Here is a 20161-nt window from a genome sequence, read left to right as displayed (position 1 = left end):
GGTGCCAAATTATACTAGCAGTTGTATATTTCACCACCATGCACTTACAATAAAATGCCAGTTTGACTTAAGAATGTTTTTGATGAAGCAGTAAAAATTATTAATTTTATTAAATCTCAGACCTTAAGTACATGTCTTTTTAATATTCTTTGTGATGAAATGGAAAAGGCACATATTAAAGGATGATGGTCATCTCGAGGAAAAGCACTTGCGTGATTGTTTGAATTGCCAAGATGAGCCTGTCACTTCAAGGAAAACAACTGGTAGTATCTGTTGCCAATAATAAAACTGAGCTTTCAAGCAAAAATTAGAATTTGAGCTTGACTGCTTCCCAGTATTTAAAATACTTACATGATGAGATCAACATTGATATTACCTGACATAAATTTCTGAACATTGTATGATGAAATGTTGTATTCACTGTATGATGAAGTAGGCAGCATTCAGAAAATCTGCATACTTCAGTGGACCAATGTTTTTCAAATGACCAGTGTCTGACATTGCAAAATAATTTGTGGGTAATAGTTTCATTCAAAATATATACAACAAAAGATTTGAATGTAACAGTATACATAAAGTATATTGATAAGGTTTCAGATTTCACAATGCAACTAGCCCTTCAGAAACTACCACTCATTGAGTTTTGATGTGGTATCAAAGAAGAATAATTATTTGAAAAGGTCATTATAATACTTCCCTTTTCCAACTACATAAATGTGTGAGTCCATACTTTCTTCAAATATGTCAACCTAAATAATACTTTGCAGCAGATTAAATGCAGAAACAGATATGAGAATCCAGCTGTCTTCTCTCAAACCAGACATTAAAGAGATTTTTAAAATGCCACTCTTCTCATTACGTTTTTCATGTTGGAAGATATATTTGTTTTTCTTAAAACATATTTAACACAGAGTGGGTTTATTATTGTCATTTCAAAGGAATAAATTAAATACATATTTTAATTTTTTCTCAGATTTAAGTTTTAACACAGTAAATAAAAATTTCATCCACAACAGTAATACACAAACATTCCTTGGGTTTGTCAACAATTTTTAAGGGAATAATGATATCTTGAGAACAAAAGGTTTAAAAACTGCTGTGGAAGCCGCAAGGTAAGGCCCTGAAAAGGAGGAAGAGAACAAACTCTGTTTTGTACAGCAGGCACTCAACAATTGAATGCGATAATGATAAGGACATGTAAAACCAGTGTGACTAACACTATGAGGCAGGAAGTGAAAAGTGCTAAATAAGTGGTCTAGATGTGCACTGTCCAACACGGCAGCCACTAGCCACATGTGGCTTGGAATGTGGCTAGTCCTAACTGACATGCCCTGTAAGTGCTAAATATACACCAGACTTCAGAGATTGAGTATGAAATAAGGAATGCAAAGTATCTTATTAATAATTTTTTATATTGATTATATGCCAAAATGTTAAGTTTCTTGTATATATTGGGTTATTTACAATATTAAAATTAATTTCACCTGTGCTTTTTTCCTTTTTAATGTGGCTATGAGAAAATTTACAATTACATATGTGGCTTGCATTTTATTTCTCTTGGAGAGCACTGGTTTGGACAGGAAGTATGAAGAATTTGGAGCAGGGAAACATTGCTGTGGGTTCAGGTCATCGGGAAGTCTTCACTGAGAACTATAGGATTTCACTAAGTAGGTAGGCTCAGGGAGGAATATCCAGTTGAAGAAAGCATCGGTAGTGAAATATGAGGTTAATCTGGGCAGCTGAGGTGACTGTTTTGGGTCACATCATGGGCTCTTATAGGGGAGAAAAGTTTCCTGGATAGGTTGGGACCAAACTGTACAGAACTGAAAGTGCCAAGAATTTGGATTTTTTTTCTATAGTCAGTGACAGCTTCTCCAGAAGAAAATCAGACTTTGCTTAGTAGCTTATGGAATAGCCTGAAATTGGCACTTTCTCATGTAGGGTCAGAGCAGCATAAGCTCCTGGAAACTGCCCGCTCAACAAGCAGTGGGGACCAGGCCTACCTAACCAGGAAATTTAGAGTGATATGGAAAGTGTGACTTTGGATTGATTGACCTATTTGGGGGTGGGTGGTAACTTTAAGCACATGATAATAATGTCACCAGGGAGAGAAGAATCCAGAGAGTGTACCTGTGTGAAACCCGTCAGGGGAGAGGGAGGCAGGCCTTTCACCTTGGTATATTGCTCTAAGCATGTGTATAACCAAATTGAGTGACACTTTCTACCTTTCTTTCAGTCTGTCTGTCTGCCTTTATTTTTGTCTTTATTTTACCATTTTTACTTTTTTAAACATTTTTATTGATTTTTTAATATACGGTGGGGTTTTACTGTGTTGCCTGGGCTGGTCTCAAACTCCTGGGCTCAAGCAGTCCTTCCACTTCAGCCTCCCAAAGCGCTAGGATTACAGGTGTGAGCCACCACGCCTGGACTTGTCTTTATTTTATTGAACCCCTACTGTGAATCAAGTGGTTAAGAGCTAACTACAAGGAGATGAAATGGAAAGACCACTGAGGTGGGAAGGGAAACACCTGGGCTATTATCGGGCTCCGTGGCTAACTTATTGAGTCCTCTTGGTCACCTCACTGGGTCTCTTCAGATGTGAAAGAGGATTTAGCATTAGATGGGACTAAGACTTCCTCCAACTCTGTGATTCTAGAACAGGCTGATGTCACAAAGGGAGAAGAACGCACCGTAGCAACCAGGGGCAAGGCTATTCAAGGAGAGTAGGAGGAGGCTAGGCCAGGAAGGGCAGGCACTGGTGGCCTACCCAGGACTTGGCCCAAACCTCTGGGTCAGGTCACCCTCCTCGGAGGGAGCGGACCCCGCTGGAATTGGAGCCCAGTAAGGTCTATAAGTTTGGTGTTTTGATCCTGGCCACCCATCCCTTCCATCCCAGGGGTTGTTCACCAGGCTGAGTGGAGCCTTATACTAGGGAGAGAGGAAGCTGAAGAACTGAGTTCCACGTAAGTAACTTTGCAGCGGATCTCGGATTGTCTAAGGAAACCACTGAAGAAAATGTATACCCCGCCCCTCCCCTTTCTCCTGGCACTCCTGAGCCACCTGCAGTTGCGAGAGCAGCTGGGAGGGATAAGAGGGAAGAGGACGCCCGGTGAAGGGGCTCCAGCCTGGCAGTTTCTGCGTGTTAGCATTTCTAGAATAGAGTGGGTGGGAACTGACCCAAGTAAAGTCCCAGAGACTCGAACACTGACGCACAGGAAAGCCTCAAGTGGGAGGAGAAATGCAAATCCCCTACTGATGATGGCGTCAGCGGCTTTCTCCTAGGGACTGTGAGGGGCGCTTCTGACTTTGGACTTGAGCACTGCCTGGGACCTGTGCTGAGAGAGCGCTAGGTAAGTGGCCAGACCACACCTTCTGGCTGCCTCTTGTAAGGAGGACATGCTTATTATGCAGGATACACTGAAGCTTTGCTTTCCCTTGGCGTTTTGACAATTGCTTCATTTTAACCTGCCTGAAGAGGGTTATTACAGAAGGAAGCGCCCTACTCCACGACCCATAGATGCGCCCTGGCACGGGTTCTCCGCGGAAACCGCTCCGCAGTCCCGCGCCACGGTGCCCGGGCGAATCTCCCAGCGGGGGCCAGGGGAGCTGCGGTGGCTGCGGAGGTGTGTCCTCGCGGAGGCTGAAAGTGAGCCCCTCTTCACTTTCTTAGCCAGCTTCTCTAGAGCTGTGATGTCTGACTTTAGATTAGCGTACCTGGATTTCAGAAAAAAGCTTGCAGCTACGGCAGCCGGTGACTGTGGCTTTGATGGGCGCGAGTGACATTTTAGGGCAGGTCATCTTTTGCAAGCTACAGGCCACAGAGCCAAAGCGGCACCACCAGCTCACAGACAGTGGGACAAAATGCCCCTTTAGTGGGATCTTCTAGGGACTGCATGCAAAAAGAACAGACAGGCACTCAGTTTTCAGAAGCAACGTCACAGTTTTCACGAGAAAGAAGTAGCCCCTAGAGAGTGAAAGCAAAGAAACCTGCCGAAGGATGTTTAAAGGAGTTCCCAGAGGCTGCAATAGAAAATGTCCTAGGACTATGTATTCCTTCTTCTTCCTTTTTTCAGCTTTGAATTCAGCTCTCCGAAAGACTCAGATCTTAGTAGTGATTTTTTTCGGTGTTTATTGTTATTTTTTTTAATTTTCCTTTTATTTTCATTTGACACACAATTGTAAATATTTATGGAATATAGAGTGATATTTCAATAAATATGAACAATGTGTTATGATCAAAGGATATTCAGCATATCCATCACCTCAAACATTTATCATTACTTTGTGTTGTGTACATTCAAAATCCTCTTAGCTTTTTGAAAATATACACTAAATTATTGTTAACCATATTCATCCTAGTGTTACAGCACTAGAACTTATTCCTCCCATCTACCGGTAAGTTTTAGTTAGAAAATAGATTTTCATGCAAATCATAGTGGGGGTTTAACAATAGCATGATGAAAAATTGTAATGCTATTTTCAACTCATGTTCTGTGTTGTCATTAACTAAAATAAACGTATAGATAGGACAATGTTGATAGTAGCATGAGAACAAATGTTCCAATTTTGTGTGGAATATGTATACATCCAATATCTGGAAAGACAAATGGTTCAGGCTCAGAAAACCTCAGGTTGCCCCTTAGAAGCCTCACACATTAGGCAGGCGTCATTTCGCCTATTTGATCTTCAAGTTTTTCCTTTTTAAAGTTAACATACTACTTATATCCACCTACCCTATTCATAGCAATGTCAGGAGTGCCACTCATTCTTCATTTAACAAGCATTGACTGAACATTTACAACATGCCTAGAATTGTAAAGTGTAAAGGTTTTCATAAATATAAAATGATATGCAAATAAAACATTACTTCTTTTCCCACTTGCTTTCTCTTTAGCAAAACATTGGCAACATGTTTTTCTATAAATTTTAAGTCATTTACCAGGAGCTCAGGGAAAAGGTGCTCAAAATGATTCTACTTGAAACCTGAAGAATATGTATATGAAATATATGAAATTACCCTGGTGTTCTATCTGCAAAAGGAAACCTTAGCCTATCTATGAGATATGTTGAAATGTTATGGTGATTAATCATGTAAAAGGGGATTTGGTGTTTTTACTTGACTTAGAATTGCTGAGAAAACAACCAAAAATTTGACTTTGGAAAACATAAAATGCTGTAATTTCAAGGAGGCAGCGTCATACTAATTTTCCTGAGTTAGGAAATATGTCTACAGCTTCTAAATTGGCCAGAGTGGGGTTACAAGGGGGAAATGCATACTTTTGTTTTATGACAGGCTGCCAAATAGGTATCAAGTGTGGTTTCTTACTCCTTAAGTAACTTGAGGGTTTAACCACTATCAGATGTTTCTCAGAGACAAAAAGACTACATCCTTTAAGAGCTTTGCCCACCTATAGTGGATCCTCACAGAGAGAAACAAAACACATTCACTGGTTCAGAAATATTTTTAATTTAAAAAACTGGAGCCTACCAAAATGCATACATAAAATTCTTCATGAAGCTAAGACAAAATTGGACTAGAAGTCAGGAACATAAAGCTGACTCTAGAAGCCAGACAAATCTGAAATAAAGAAAAAAGAAATTTGGCAATTTCATATAAAAGAAGCTTCTTGGGGGGTTGTTCCTCACATATGAAGTCTTAGAGGGTTTTAGGAGGTATAGTAAATGTCAAATACGTTTGCCTTCAAGTTGCTCCAAGTCTAAGTGTTGAGGGGACAAGAGATAGAGAAAGAGCTTGTTGATAATAGAAATTCACATAGACAGCTGTGGGCAGGATGTGGGGTATTTGGCGGAGTGGGAGTGAAAACTTTTTGGAGCAGGTGGAAAAGGAGTTCATTTTAGAGCAAGGAAGGCTGTAGTTTAGGGGCACAGAAAGAAGGCTGCTCCCTTCATTAGGGTTGAATTATGAAAAAAAACCTTAGTGAAATTTTTGTATCCTTGGATATATTGGAATTCAGTCATAACACTGACTAATTCTAAGGAAAGAAGAAAATATGTACTGGGGCTATGAACAATATTTTAAAACTCTAATCCTACCCCTTCTTTTATAGCATGTCTCAGTGGAATCAAGTCCAACAGTTAGAAATCAAGTTTTTGGAGCAGGTGGATCAATTCTATGATGACAACTTTCCCATGGAAATTCGGCATCTGTTGGCTCAGTGGATTGAAAATCAAGACTGGTAGGATCAAACATATTTTCCCTAGAAGTTGATGCACAAATGTCTGATGCTCTATCCATGTGAATTTATTTTATGGTCCACTTTTGACTCAGTAGATGCATTCTTTTCAGGTAAAGAACTTTCTCAAGGATTTGAAAAGCCTTCCCAAAGAAGGGGAATAATTGTCCTTTCTGGTTCCATTCATTGTAAATGAAAACTTAGTGGTTCTAGTGCTTCTTTTCTCTGTAAACAAAAACCCAAATAATTTTTCATGTATTAAAAAAAAGCAAATCGATTGTCAGTTCTCTATCACAGACTCAATGTAAATCAGTATTTTTTTCTCAGTAAGATTTATACTCTTCAAAGCTCTATTCACCTTTTACCATTTAATTTTTTTTGCCATCTTTTTCATTGTGGTAAAATACACATAACATAAAATTTACCATTGTTTTTGGTGTACTGTTCAGTGGCATTACATATATTCACATTATTATGCAACCATCACCACCGTCCATCTGCAGAACTTTTTCATCTTTCCAAGCTGAAACTCTGTACTCTTTAAACAGTAACTCCCTAGTCCTCCACCCCCAACCCCTGGCAATCACCATTCTATTTTCTGTCTCTGTGAATTTGACTACTCTAGGTACTTTAGATAATTGGAATCACACAATATTTGTCCTTTTGTAACTGACTTATTTTGCTTAGTGTAATGTTTTAAAAATTCATTCATGTTTAGCAGGTATCATATCAGAATTTTCTTCCTTTTTGAAGCTCAATAATATTCCATTGTTTGTATATATCACATTTTGTTTTATAAATGTATCTGTCAACAGACATTTGGGTTGTTAAACATTTTGGCTATTGCTAATAACTCTGCTAGGAACATTGATATGCAAATATCTGTTTGAGTCCCTGCTTTTAATTCTTTTGGGTATATACCGAGATGTGGAATTGCTGGATCATATGGCAATTTTATGTTTAATATTTTGGGTAACTGTCATATAGTTTTCCACAGTGATTGACCATTTTACCTTCCCACCAGCATTGCACAATTTCTCTATATCCTCACCAACACTCATTTTCTGTTTTTTCTTTCCCTTTTTATAATAGCCACCCTAATGGGTATGAAGTGGTATCTTACTCTGATTTTGACTTGAAATTCCCTAATGATTAGTGATGTTGAATATCTCTTCATGTTTACAATTTAATTTTTTAAAACTTTTAAATGCTTATCACCGTGTAATAGGTTTATTGTTTTAAAGTTAGTATGGTAAAAAAGTAGACATTTTACAAAGTTGTTTTCTGTTGTGTAATAATCCTTTTTTTTTTAAGGGAGGCAGCTTCTAACAATGAAACCATGGCAACGATTCTTCTTCAAAACTTGTTAATACAACTGGATGAACAGTTAGGTCGTGTTTCCAAAGAGAAAAACCTACTCTTGATACACAATCTAAAAAGAATTAGGAAGGTCCTTCAGGTGAGAATACATTCTACTTTTCCAAAATATTTTGATATATGAGTCTTAAATTTAGTTAAAAATTAAATATGTACCCTTATATTATTTTCAAATGAAATTTAGGGGAAAAATTGAGTTATCTTACCACTTACAAATTTTGTGCTCAATTTTATTACCCAATATTTTTCATGAAATGTTGAAAATAAAATACACTAAAAGTATAGTGTATAAAATACATTACAAGTGTGTTGCATGTGGGACTTGCATGTGTCTTGTTTACTAGCTATGATCCAGTTCAACAACACTGACCAGACCACAGTTTCATGGCTCTCCAGCAGCCCTCCCTTGCCTTTGTCTCTTAGGTAACAAGTTAGAGTTAGTATTGTTCTCATTCCTAAATGAGAGCATCATGAGTGAATGTATTCTTCCAGATTTGGTTCAGATCTCACCCTCCTTTAAAAGTGTTCTTTGGTACTCTCTGGTTCACCCAGGCAGAGCCCATCTCTGTGTGTTTCCTCAGCACCAGAACACATCGATACTGTGGCATTTAGTATATTCGATATTATCGCTATTTCTATGTGTTTGACTTCTCTCCCTATCATGAGTTACTTGAGGCAAGGACTTTAGTGTTCAACTTGGAATTTCCAGCACCCAGCATAAGTCTGGACTTGTGGTAGATGTGCAATGTTTACTGATTAAGGGGTGAGTAAATGAAGTAAGTGAATCAGGGATCTAAAGAATTAAAAGCAGGCTAATATGGGGCTAAACTCAGGAGTTCTAATGTAATAAACCCTGACCATGGACTGCTATAATATTTACTGAGTGCCTATACAACATATTAGATAACAGAAAAAGTGCTTTGTGCCATTCTTCATGGAGACATTTTTAGAATCCAAAACCTACAATTAACACATTTTTAGAACATTTTGGCTAGACTACAACAGAAATGTTCTTGACATGACATTTGTGAGAAAGACAAATATATTGTTTTTCCTATTGTTGTTTGGATTGCGCTGAGCTATCTTTGCCCTTGTAATCTCCTGTAAATCTGCAAGACACTTGACTAAAAACAGGACAATAGCATATTGCCGACAAAACGGGATTTTTGGCAGCATACAGCAATCTGTCTTTTATGGAGACAAATCATTTAACGGTGGCTTCATTAGCTTAGTGCTCTAATCTATAAACCTAAAATGGGGATTGGCATGCCATGGCCCACAAGTCAAAAGGCCACTGCCCATTTTCATATGGCCCATGACTAAGAATGGTTTTTATATTTTTAAGTGATTGGAAAAGAATAAAAGTAAAATAGATCATAAAATTTAAAATAATATTTCTGACACATGAAAATTATATGAAATTCAAATTTCTGTGTTTTATTGAAACACAGCCACACTCATTGGTTTACGTATTGTTTATGATTGCTTTCACACTACAATGGCAGAAGTTGTGATAGAGACAGCATGACCTACACAGCCTAAAATAAAAATATGTGTGCGTATTATATATGTGTGTGTATATATATGTCTCATATTTACATATGCTATATATGTATATCACATTTATCTGGCCTTTTATAGGAAAGTTTGCTAACTCTTAGCCTACTAGTAAAGAGTCTATAGGTCACTTTGCTAGATAAGCACAGACGGGGAAAATATTGATAGATGATACATGGTCTCTGGAACCAAGATCTGGGTTAAAAATCTGACTCTCAAATGTGGCTTTGAGCAAATCACTTAATCTTCTGACCTGTATCTTTTAATGTAAACAAAGAATTATTATCTACCTTTTGGAATTGTGAGGAAGGCTGGAGCTGTTCTTCTGGCAAAATGTAGGCATTCAATAAATGATTCTTATTGTTGGTAGGGAAAATAGCAGGATTTTCTCAGTGTAAATCAGGGGTAAGAAAACAGCCCATCTTTTGTGTTGGGTGGGAGGATAAGATTGTGAGGGAAGCTTCTCCTCTGGCCAGTTGTATCAGACGAATCTTGTTAAACCATCACTTCTATTTCACTACCTCACTGCTCAAAAACCTGCAGTTACCCCCAGTCACGCTTCAGCTCGAGCACAAACTCATCTGCATGTGTCATTGGCCCTCTAGCATCTTTCCTCTTTAGACCTTTCCCAACAGTCTTCCTTGAGCTCCTCCACATCCCTACCTCAGAAAAATAGATCTACTACTTGTTCCTGAACACGTCACATACACTCTTGAATGACTCAGCCTTGTCCATGACGGTCCCATGGCCAGGAATGCTCTTCCATCCCTCTTCCACCAGTCTAGTTCCCATCCATCCCTAAAGGATCTATGTAGGTTCCAGTGCAACAAGAAAACCTTCACCACATGCTTTAGTCTGTATTCTCATCCTCCAGCCCTCCAGCAACAACTACAAGGTAAGCAGCATCTCCTTGTGTCCCTTTCATCTGTGTTGCATGTGTGTCAAACCAGGTCACAAGGTCCTTGAGGGTAAAAGGCTGATCTCGTTTTCTGACCCCCCTCCCTCACCCTCAGTACTCAATATGGTTCTAGTGCACACTAGGAATTCAAAAAACAATTTGGTGAATTAAGATATTTGAGTTGAAAAAAACACTTGCTCTTTCTTGTGCTTCCATATATATCAATTTATAAATTGTGCTTATTGGGCATTTGTATTAACAACACAAGCTAATAGTAAAAATCATTGTCAGCTATGGTTTTACACCTAAACAAACCTGCATTTTATGCTTCTTTTTGACCTACTATACTCTCACTAAGTTGTGTGTGTTTTTTATGGGGAGGGGTGGTATGATGAGTCTTTTTAAAAAAATAAGATCCTCTCTTCCCTACAAAAAAGAAAAAAAATCCCTATCAAAAGGCTGTTGACGCTGTGCTTATCTGGTTTAAATATTTTCATCCTCTGGGATTTTAAATACAAACCATCTTGACAATTACAGCAAAAAGGAGTAAACAATATGATACCTGGGGAACTAAGGGATGTATAAGGTAGATTTATTTTGCTTCTTTATAGAACAGCTGAGATCTCTAGTTTCAGTATTTTATTATTATATTACACCTACTTCCAACAACAGTTTGGAATGGCTTGTTATAAAGGACGAAACAAAACCACTTTCCCAATGGCCAATTCAAGAAGCTCCAAGGTGGAAGCAATAAACAGCATCGTTCAGCAGCCCTTGGCCTATTTAAGGGGAGGCAGACTCACACCCAGGAGCAAGGGTTACTTGAATCCCGGCCCTGCCACTTGCAATGTGGCCCTGAGTAAGATATTCACACACTCTGGCCTCAGTTTCCTCAGCAGTGTAAGGGACAATCACACTGGTACTTTCCCCACAGAAATGTTAGGAGTATGGAGATAATTGATTCTAAAACATGCAGAAAGAACCATAGTCTTTTGCTAAAGGTTTGCTAAAAATAAATATCTGCCCCAGATAATTCAAGAATGCTTTGCTTTAAAAAAATTAATGGACCTTAAAAAAGTTAGTGCAGTTTATTATTAAGAGTAGTTTTAGGTTTACAGAATAATTGAGCAGAAAGTGAAGTTCTCATATACTCCCTTCCCAGCTCCACATCCCAGTTTCACCTATTATTTATTTCTTGCATTGGTAGTATACATTTGTGACAGTTGACGAACTAATATTGACACATTATTATTAACTTACATTTCAAGACTACATTAAGATTCACTCCTCGTGTTGTATAATTTTATGGGTTTTGACAATGCATAATGTCATATATCTACCATTACAATATCATACTAGAGAGTTTCATGGCCCCTGAAAATCTCCTGTCCTCCACAATATTCTTTCCTCCCTCCCTTCCCACGGAACCCCTGAACACTACCCATCTTTTTACTCTCTGGATTTTTCTCCCATGTGATAATTCTTTTTTTATTGATATACAATACTTTACATATTTATGGGGTACATGAAATATTTTATTCCATGCATAGAATGTGTAATGATTAAGTCAGGGTATTTGGATTATCCATCATCTTTAGAATTTATCATTTCTATGTTGGAAACATTTCAAGCCCATTCTTCTAGCTACTCTGAAATATATATTACATTGTTGTTAACTATATTAACCCTGCTATAGAATGTTAGAACTTAATCCTTCTATTTAACTGTATGTTTGTACCCATTAACCAGGCTCTTTTCATGTCCCTCCATCCACCCACCCTTCCCAGCCTCTGGTATCTGTATTCTACTCTTTACCTCCATGAAATCCACTTCTTTAGCTCCCACATATGAGTGAGAACATGCGATATTTGTCTTTCTGTGCCTGGCTTATTTTATTTAACATAATGACATCTTGTACGATCCGTGTTGCTGCAAATGACATGATTTTATTCTTTTTATGGCCAAATAGTATTCTATTATATGTGTGTATGCATGTGTGTGTGTGTATATATATTTTATATATATATATATAATATTTTCTTTATCCATTCTTCCATCAGTGGACACTTAGGTTGATTCCAAATCTTTGTTATTGTGAATAGTCCTGCAATAAACATGCAAGTGCAGGCATCTCTTTTATATTCTAATTTTTTTTCCTTTGGTTAAATACCTAGTAGTGGGATTGCTGGAGCCTATAGTAGTTCTATTTTTAGTTTTTTGAGACATTTCCATACTGGTTGTATTAATTTACATTCCTATCAACAGTGTACAGACTTCCTTTTCCTCTGCATTGTCACCAGCATGTTATTTTTTGTCTTTTTAAAAACAGCCATTCTAGGCTGGGTGTGGTAGCTCACACCTGTAATTCCAGTACTGAGGTCAGGAGTTCGAGACCAGCCTGGCCATCATGGCAAAACCCTGTCTCTACTAACAATACAAAAATTAGCCAGATGTGATGATGCATGCCTGTAATCCCAGCTACTCAGGAGATTGAGGCAGGAGAATCGCTTGAACCCGGGAGATGGAGGCTGCAGTGAGCCAAGATAGTGCCACTGCACTCCAGCCTGGACAAAACAGCAAGACTCTGTCTCAAAAATATATATATATATCATATATATATGTGTGTATATATAAAAAACTATATCATATGCATATATGATATACATATGTATATACATATATGATGTACCTATGTATATGCATATATGATATGTATATGTGTATATATATGATATACATATGTATATGTGTATATATGATATACATATGTATGTGTATATATGATATACATATGTATGTGTATATATATGATATACATATGTATATGTGTATATATGATATATATATACATGTATGTATAAAATAACCATTTTAATGGGGGTAAGATGATATCTTATTGTGGTTTCAATTTGCATTTTCCTGATCAGTGATGTTGAGCATTTTTTCTTATATCTGTTGACTATTTGTATGTCTTTTAAATTTTTAAATTCTTATTTTTATTTCAGTAGTTTTTGGGGTACAGGTGGTTTTTGTTTACATGGATAAGTTCTTTAGTGGTGACTTCTGAAATTTTAGTGCACCTGTCACCCGAGCAGTGTACACTGCACTCAATATGTAGTCTTTTATCCCTCACCTCCCCTCCCAACCTTCCCCCACAAGTCCCCAAAGTCCGTTATATCACTCTTATGCCTTTGCATCCTCATAGCTTAGCTCCCACTTGTGAGAACATACGATATTTGGTTTTCCATTTATGAGTTACTTCACTTAGAATAATGCCCTCCAGTTTTATCCAGGTTGCTGCAAAAGACATTATTTCATTCCTTTTTATGGCTGAGTAGTATTCCATGGTGTATATATACCACATTTTCTTTATCTACTCATTGGTTGTTAGACACTTAGGTTGGTTCCTTATCTTTGCAATTGTGAATTGTACTGCTATAAACATGGTTGTACATGTGTATTTTTTATATAATGATTTCTTTTCCTTTGGGTAGATACCTAATAGTGGGATTGCTGGATTAAATAGCAGTTCTGTTTTTCTTTGAGGAATCTCCATACTGTTTTCCATAGCGGTTGTACTAGTTTACATTCCCATCAGCAGTCTAACAGTGTTCCCTTTTCACTACATCCATGCCAGAATCTATTGGCTTTTGACTTTTTAATTATGGCCATTCTTGCAGGAGTAAGGTGGTATCTCACTGTGGTTTTTAATTTGTATTTTACTGACAATTACTGATGTTGAGCATGTTTACATGTTTGTTGACTGTATATCTTCTTTTGAGAATTGTGTATTCAAGTCCTTTGCCCGCTTTTTGATGGAATTATTATTATTATTATTATTTTGCTGATTTTTTTGAATCCTTGCAGATTATGGATATTAGTCCTTTGTCAGATACATAGCTTGCAAATATTTTCTCCCACTCTGTGGGTTGTCTGTTTACTTGGCTGATTATTTCTTTTGCTGTGCATAAGCTTTTTAGTTAATTAGGTCCCATCTATTTATTTTTGTTTTTGTTGCATTTGCTTGTGGGGTCTTAGCCATGAATTCTTTGCCTAAGCCAATGTCTAGAAGTGTTTTTCCAATGTTATGTTCTAGAATTTTTATGGCTTCAGGTCTTAGATTTAAGTCTTTGATCCATGTTGAGTTGATTTTTGTATAGGCTGAGAAATCAGCTTCATTCTTCTATATGTGGCTTGCCAGTTTTCTCAGCCCATTTATTGAATAGGGTGTCTTTTCCCTGATTTATATTTTTGCATGCTTTGTCGAAGATCAGTTGGCTGTAAATATTTGCCTTTGTTTCTGGGTTCTCTATTCTGTTCCATTTGTCTACATGCCTGTTTTTATGCCAGTACCATGCTGTTTTGGTAACTACAGCCTTCTAATATAATTTGAAGTTGGGTAATACGATGTCTCCAGATTTGTTCTTTTTGCTTAGTATTGCTTTGGCTATGCAGGTTGTTTTTTGGTTTCATATGAATTTTAGGATTGTTTTTTCTAAATTTATGAAGAATGATGATGGTATTTTGATGGAAATTGCATTGAATCTGTAGACTGATTTGGGCAGAGCGGCCATTTTCACAACATTGATTCTTCTCATTCATGAGCATGAAATGTGTTTCCATTTGTTCATGTTATATATGCTTTCTTTCAGCAGTATTTTGCAGTTTTCTTTGTAGAGATCTTTCACCTCCTTGGATAGGTATATTCCCAAGTATTTCTTTCTTTCTTTTTTTTTTTTTTGCAGCTATTGTAAAAGGGATTGAGTTATTGATTTGATTCTCAGCTTGGTCATTGTTGGAGTATATCAGAGCTACTGATTTGCGTACGTTGATTTTGTATCCTGAGAGTTTACTGAATTCCTTTATCAGAGTTAAGAGCTTCCTGGATGAGTCTTTAGGGTTTTCTAGGTATACAATTATATCATCAGCAAACAGTGACAATTTGACTTCCTCTTTTCCAATTTGGATGACTTGTATTTCTTTCTCTTGTCGATTGCTCTGGCCAGGACTTCCAGTACTATGTTGATTAGAAGTGGGGAAAGTAGGCACTCTTGCCTTGTTCCAGCTCTCAGGGGGAATGCTTTCAACTCTTCCCCATTCAGTATAATGTTGGCTGTAGGTTTGTCATATATGGCTTTTATTATTTTAAGTTCGTTTTATGCCTATTTTGTTGAGGGTTTTTTATCATAAAGGGATGCTGGATTTTATCAAAGACTTTTTCTGCACCTATTGAGATGATCATATGGTTTTGTTTCTAATTCTGTTTATGTAATGTATCATATTTATTGACTTTGTGTATGTTAAACTATCCCTGTATTCCTAATATAAAACCTATTTGATCATGATGTATTATCTTTTTGATATGCTGTTGGATTTCGTTAGCTAGCATTTTGTTGAGGATTTTTGCATCTATGTTCATCAGAGCTATTGGTCCGGTAGTTTTCTTGTTATGCCCTTTCCTGGTTTTGGTATTAGGGTGATACCGGCTTCATGGAATGATTTAGAGAGAATTCCCTCTTTCACTATCTTTTGCAATAGTTTCGGTGGGATTGGTACCAATTCTTCTTTGAATGTCTGATAGAATTCAGCTGTGAATCCATCTGGTCCTGGACTTTTTTGGTTGGCAGTTTTTTTTAAACTACTGATTCAATCTTGCTGCTTGCTATTGGTCTGTTCAGGGTTTCTGTTTCTTCCTGATTTAATTTAGGAGGGTTTTATATTTCCAGGAATTTATCTATCTCCTCTAGATTTCCTAGTTTGTGTACATAAAAGTGTTCATAATAGCCTTAGCTAATCTTTTGTATTTCTGCAGTATTGGCTGTAGTTTCATTTCTCAATGAGAAATGAGATCTTATTTGGATCTTCTCTCTTCTTTTTTTTGGTTAATCTCACTAATGGTCTATCAATATTATCTTTTCAAATAACATGCTTTTTGTTTCATTTATCTTTTGTATTTTTTTGTTTCGATTTTATTTAGTTCTCTGATCTTTGTTATTTCTTGTGTTATGCTGGGTTTGGGTTTAGTTTTTTTTTGAGAAATGTCTATTCATATTTTTGCCCACTTTTTAATGGGATTATTTGGTTTTTACTGTTGAATTGTTTGAGTTCCTTTTATAGTCTGGATATTAGCCTTTTGTCAGATGAATAGTTTGCAAATATTTTCTCCCATTCAACAGATTGTCTCTTCACTCTGCTGGTTGTTTCCTTTGCTGTGCAGAAGCTTTTTAGTTTAATGTAGTTCTATTTATCTATTTTTGTTTTTGTTTTCTGTGCATTTGAGGTCATAAGCATAAAATCTTTGCCTAGACCAATGTCCTGAAACATATTCCTTATGTTATCTTGCAGCAGTTTATAATTTTAGGTGTTACATTTAAATCTTTAATCCATCTTGAGTTGATTTTTATATATGGTGAGAGATAGGATCCAGTTCTATTCTTTGGCTTATGGATATCCCACCACGATTTATTGAAGAGGATGTTTTTGCCCCAGTGTAGGTTCCTGGCACCTTTGTCAAAAATTAGTTGGCTGTAAATACGTGGATTTATTTCTGGGTTCTCTATTCTGTTCCATTGGTCTATGTGTCTCTTTTTACACCAGTAACATGCTGTTTTGGTTACTATAGTCTTGTAATATACTTTGAAGTCAGGTAGTATGATGCCACCAGCTTTGTTCTTTTTGCTCAGATTGCTTTGGCTCTTCAGGCTCTTTTTGGTACCATACAAATTTTTCTTTTTCTATTTTACTATTTTGTTTTTTCTATTTCTGTGAAAAACGACATTGGTATTTTAATAGGGATTCCTTTGACTCTGTAGATTGCTTTGGGCAGTATGATCATTTTAATGATATTAATTCTGCCAATCCATGAGCATAGAGATGTCTTTCCATTTGTTTGTGTCCTCTTCAATTTTTTTCTTTTTTTGAGATGGAGTCTTGTTTGTTGCCCAGGCTGGAGTGCCTTGGCACAATCTCAGCTCACTGCAACCTCTGCCTCCTGAGTTCAAGCATTTCTCCTGCTTCAGCCTCCCGAGAAGAGTAGCTGGGACTACAGGCATGTGCCACCATGCCTGGCTAATGTTTGTATTTTTACCAGAGACAGGGTTTCACCACGTTGGCCAGGTTGGTCTCAAACTCCTGACCTCAGGTGATCCGCCCACCTTGGCCTCCCAAAGTCCTGGGATTACAGACGTGAGCCACCGCACCTGGCCCTCTTCAATTTTTTTAATCAGTGTTTTGTAGTTTTCCTTGTAGAGATCTTTCACTTTCTTTGTTAAATTTATTCCCAGGTATTTTATTTTTTATAGGTATTATAAATGAGATTATCTTCTTGATTTCTTTCTCAGCTAATTCATTTTCATTGTATGGAAATGCTACTGTTTTTTGTATGTTAATTTTAGGATATAAAATCATATCATTTCATCAGCAAAGAAGGACAAATTTTTTTTTTTCAATACAGAGTCTCACTCTGTCACCCAGACTGGAGTTCAGTGGTGTGATCTTGGCCCACTGCAACCTGCACCTCCCAGGTTCAAGCAATTCTGCGTCAGCCTCCTGAGTAGCTGGGATACAGGCACATGCCACCACACCCAGCTAATTTTTGTATTTTTAGCAGAGATGGGGTTTCACTGTGTTGACCAGGCTGGTCTCAAACTCCTGACCTCAAATTATCTGCCTGTCTTGGCCTCCCAAGGTGCTAGGATTACAAGCATAAGCCACAGCTCCTGGCCAAGAAGGACAATTTGACATCCTCTTTTCCAGTTTGGGTGCCTTTTATGTTCTTCTCTGGCTTAATAGCTCTGGCTATGACTTCCAGCAATATGTTGAATAGGAGTAGTTGAAAAATGTTCATCGTTGTCTTGTTTCAGCTCTCAGAGCTCTCAGAGAAAAGACTTTCAGCTTTTTCTTATTCAGTATGATGTTAGCTGTAGGTTTGTCATGTATGGCCTTTTTATGTTGAAGTATATGCCTCATTTGTTGAGAGTTTTGGTCATGAAGGACATTGAATTTCACCAAATGCTTTTTCTATATCTATTGAGATGGTCATATGATTTTTGTTCTTCATTCTGCTGATGTGATTTATCATGTTTACTGATTTGCATATGTTGAACCATCCTTGCATCCCTGGGATAAATCCCACTTGATCACATTGTTTTTTGTTTGTTTGTTTGTTTGTTTGTTTTGAGATGCTGTTGGATTTGATTTGCTAGTATTTTGTTGACAAATTTTGCATCAGTATTCATCAGGGATATTGGCCTGTAGTTGTCTCTTTGTGTTGTGTCCTTGTCTGGTTTTGGTACCAGGGTAGTGCTGGCATAGAATGAGCTAGGCTGAATTTCTTCCTCTTCAATTTTTTGGCATAATTTGAGGAGAATTGCTGTTAGTTCTTCTATGAAAGTTTGATAGAATTCGGCAGTAAAGGCCAGGTGTGTTGGCACATGCCTGTAATCCCAGCACTTTGGGAGGCTGAGGCAGGTGATCACCTGAGGTCAAGAGTTTGAGACCAGTGCGGCCAACATGGTGAAACCCCATCTCTACTAAGAATACAAAAAATTAGCTGGGCATAGTGGTGATCACCTGTAGTCCCAGCTACTCATGAGGAGGAGAATCACTTGAGCCTGAGAGGCGGAGGTTGCAGTGAGCTGAGATCACGCCACTGCACTCTAGCCTGGGCGACAGAGTGAGACTCCGTCTCAAACAAACAAACAAAAACAATAACAACAACAACAACAAAGAATTCGACAGTAAAGTCATCCAGTCCTGGACTTTGTCAGGAGACTTACTAATTCAATCTCCTTACTCATTATTAGTCTGTTCAGGTTTTTTTGTTTTTTTTCCTGATTCAATCTTGCTAGGTTGCATGAGTCCAGGAATTTATCCATTTCCTCTAGGTTTTCCAGCTTGTTAGTGTATTGTTCATAATTGTCTCTGATGATCTTTTATATTTTCGTGATATCAGTTGTAATGTCTCCTTTTTCATTTCTGATTTTATTTATTTGGGTCATCTTTTTTATGGTTAGTCTAGCAAGTTGTTTATTGATTTTGTTTATCTTTTCAAAACAACTAGTTTTTCATTTTGTTGATCCTTTGTATCTTTTTTTAGTCACTATTTCATTTTATTCTGCTCTGATCTTTATTAATTCTTTCCTTCCACTAATTTGGGTTTTTTTTTCTTGCTTTTCTAGTTACTTGAGGTGCATGATTAGATTGTTTATTTGAATTTTTATCTTTTTATGTAGGTGTTTTTTCTATGAACCTCCCTTTTAGCACTGCTTTTTCATAGATTTGGATATGTTGTTTCAATTTTCATTTGTTTCAAGGAATTTTTTTATTTCCTCAATTTCTTCCTTGATGCAATGATTATCCAGTAGCAGCATGTTGTTTAATTTTCATGCATTTGTACAATTTCCAAAGTGCCTTTTGTTGTTGATTTCTGGTTTTATTCTATTGTGGTCTAAGAAGATATCTGATATAATTTTGATTTTTAGAACAATTTTTGAGACTTGCCTTTTGTCCTATGATCTTGATTGGGTAGTACACTTTGGCTTTGATTCTGAGTGTGTACAGTAGTGTAATCTCTGTGTAATTTCTTTGGCTATAAACAACATCAGTGGTGTCTATGATTTCCTTCATGGCTTAGGGTGCATTTGTTAGTGGAGGCTGTGTTGAAGTTTTTCTGGGGACTGGGACACCAGGTGGGCCAGTATTTAGGCCCCAGTGGTGGCAGCAGTGGGCTGACCATGTCTGTCCTTGGGACCCAGTGTGGAGTATGCTGGCACCAGTGTTAGCAAGTCCAGGCGCGCCAATTGTTAAGCCTCTAGGTGGCTTTTGTGAGTGCTGGATATAGCAACAGTAGGCCAGGCAGGTGTGTGGGTTCTTAGACCCCAGGGCAGGCAGTATGGCATGGGCAATGGTAGTAGCAGTGATGGGACAACCCTTTGCTCCCATGCAGTCCATGCTGATGTTGGAAGTAGTTGTGATGGGCTGGGAGGGCCAGTCCCCTGGCCTATAGGTAGCACATGTTGGGGGGTGCCAGCTGTGGTTGTAGCAGCAGGTTGGGTGGGCCCAACCTTAGACTTTGGAAGGATTGCTCAGGTGTGAATGGTGGTAGACTGGGTTATGTGATCCCCACTTTACAGTT

The 20161-nt window shown here is 37.5% G+C and overlaps 1 protein-coding gene across 8 annotated transcripts in view; it reads left to right on the top strand.

Moving 5' to 3' along the window:
• Window positions 1-2700: 2700 nt before the first annotated feature.
• The window catches only part of STAT4 (signal transducer and activator of transcription 4), a 122816-nt gene continuing 105355 nt past the window's right edge, over window positions 2701-20161 (top strand). The window contains exons 1-4 of one of the 8 annotated variants that reach the window (XM_054478715.2): window positions 2717-2963; window positions 3283-3350; window positions 6069-6197; window positions 7509-7653. In XM_054478715.2, coding sequence (XP_054334690.1) covers window positions 6070-6197; window positions 7509-7653 — 273 coding nt within the window. In that variant the 5' untranslated portion in view covers window positions 2717-2963; window positions 3283-3350; window position 6069. Of the gene's footprint in view, window positions 2964-3266; window positions 3351-3392; window positions 3647-6068; window positions 6198-7508; window positions 7654-20161 lie in introns of those variants that run through there. The other 7 variants (XM_054478716.2, XM_054478719.2, XM_054478721.2 and 4 more) reach the window with 7 other exon arrangements.

The sequence above is a fragment of the Pongo pygmaeus genome, chromosome 11 (assembly GCF_028885625.2).
Source record: "Pongo pygmaeus isolate AG05252 chromosome 11, NHGRI_mPonPyg2-v2.0_pri, whole genome shotgun sequence".
Classification (NCBI taxonomy): Eukaryota; Metazoa; Chordata; class Mammalia; order Primates; family Hominidae; genus Pongo; species Pongo pygmaeus.
Note: the sequence above shows the minus strand (reverse complement) of the source record. Positions and strands in the feature narration are given on the sequence as shown.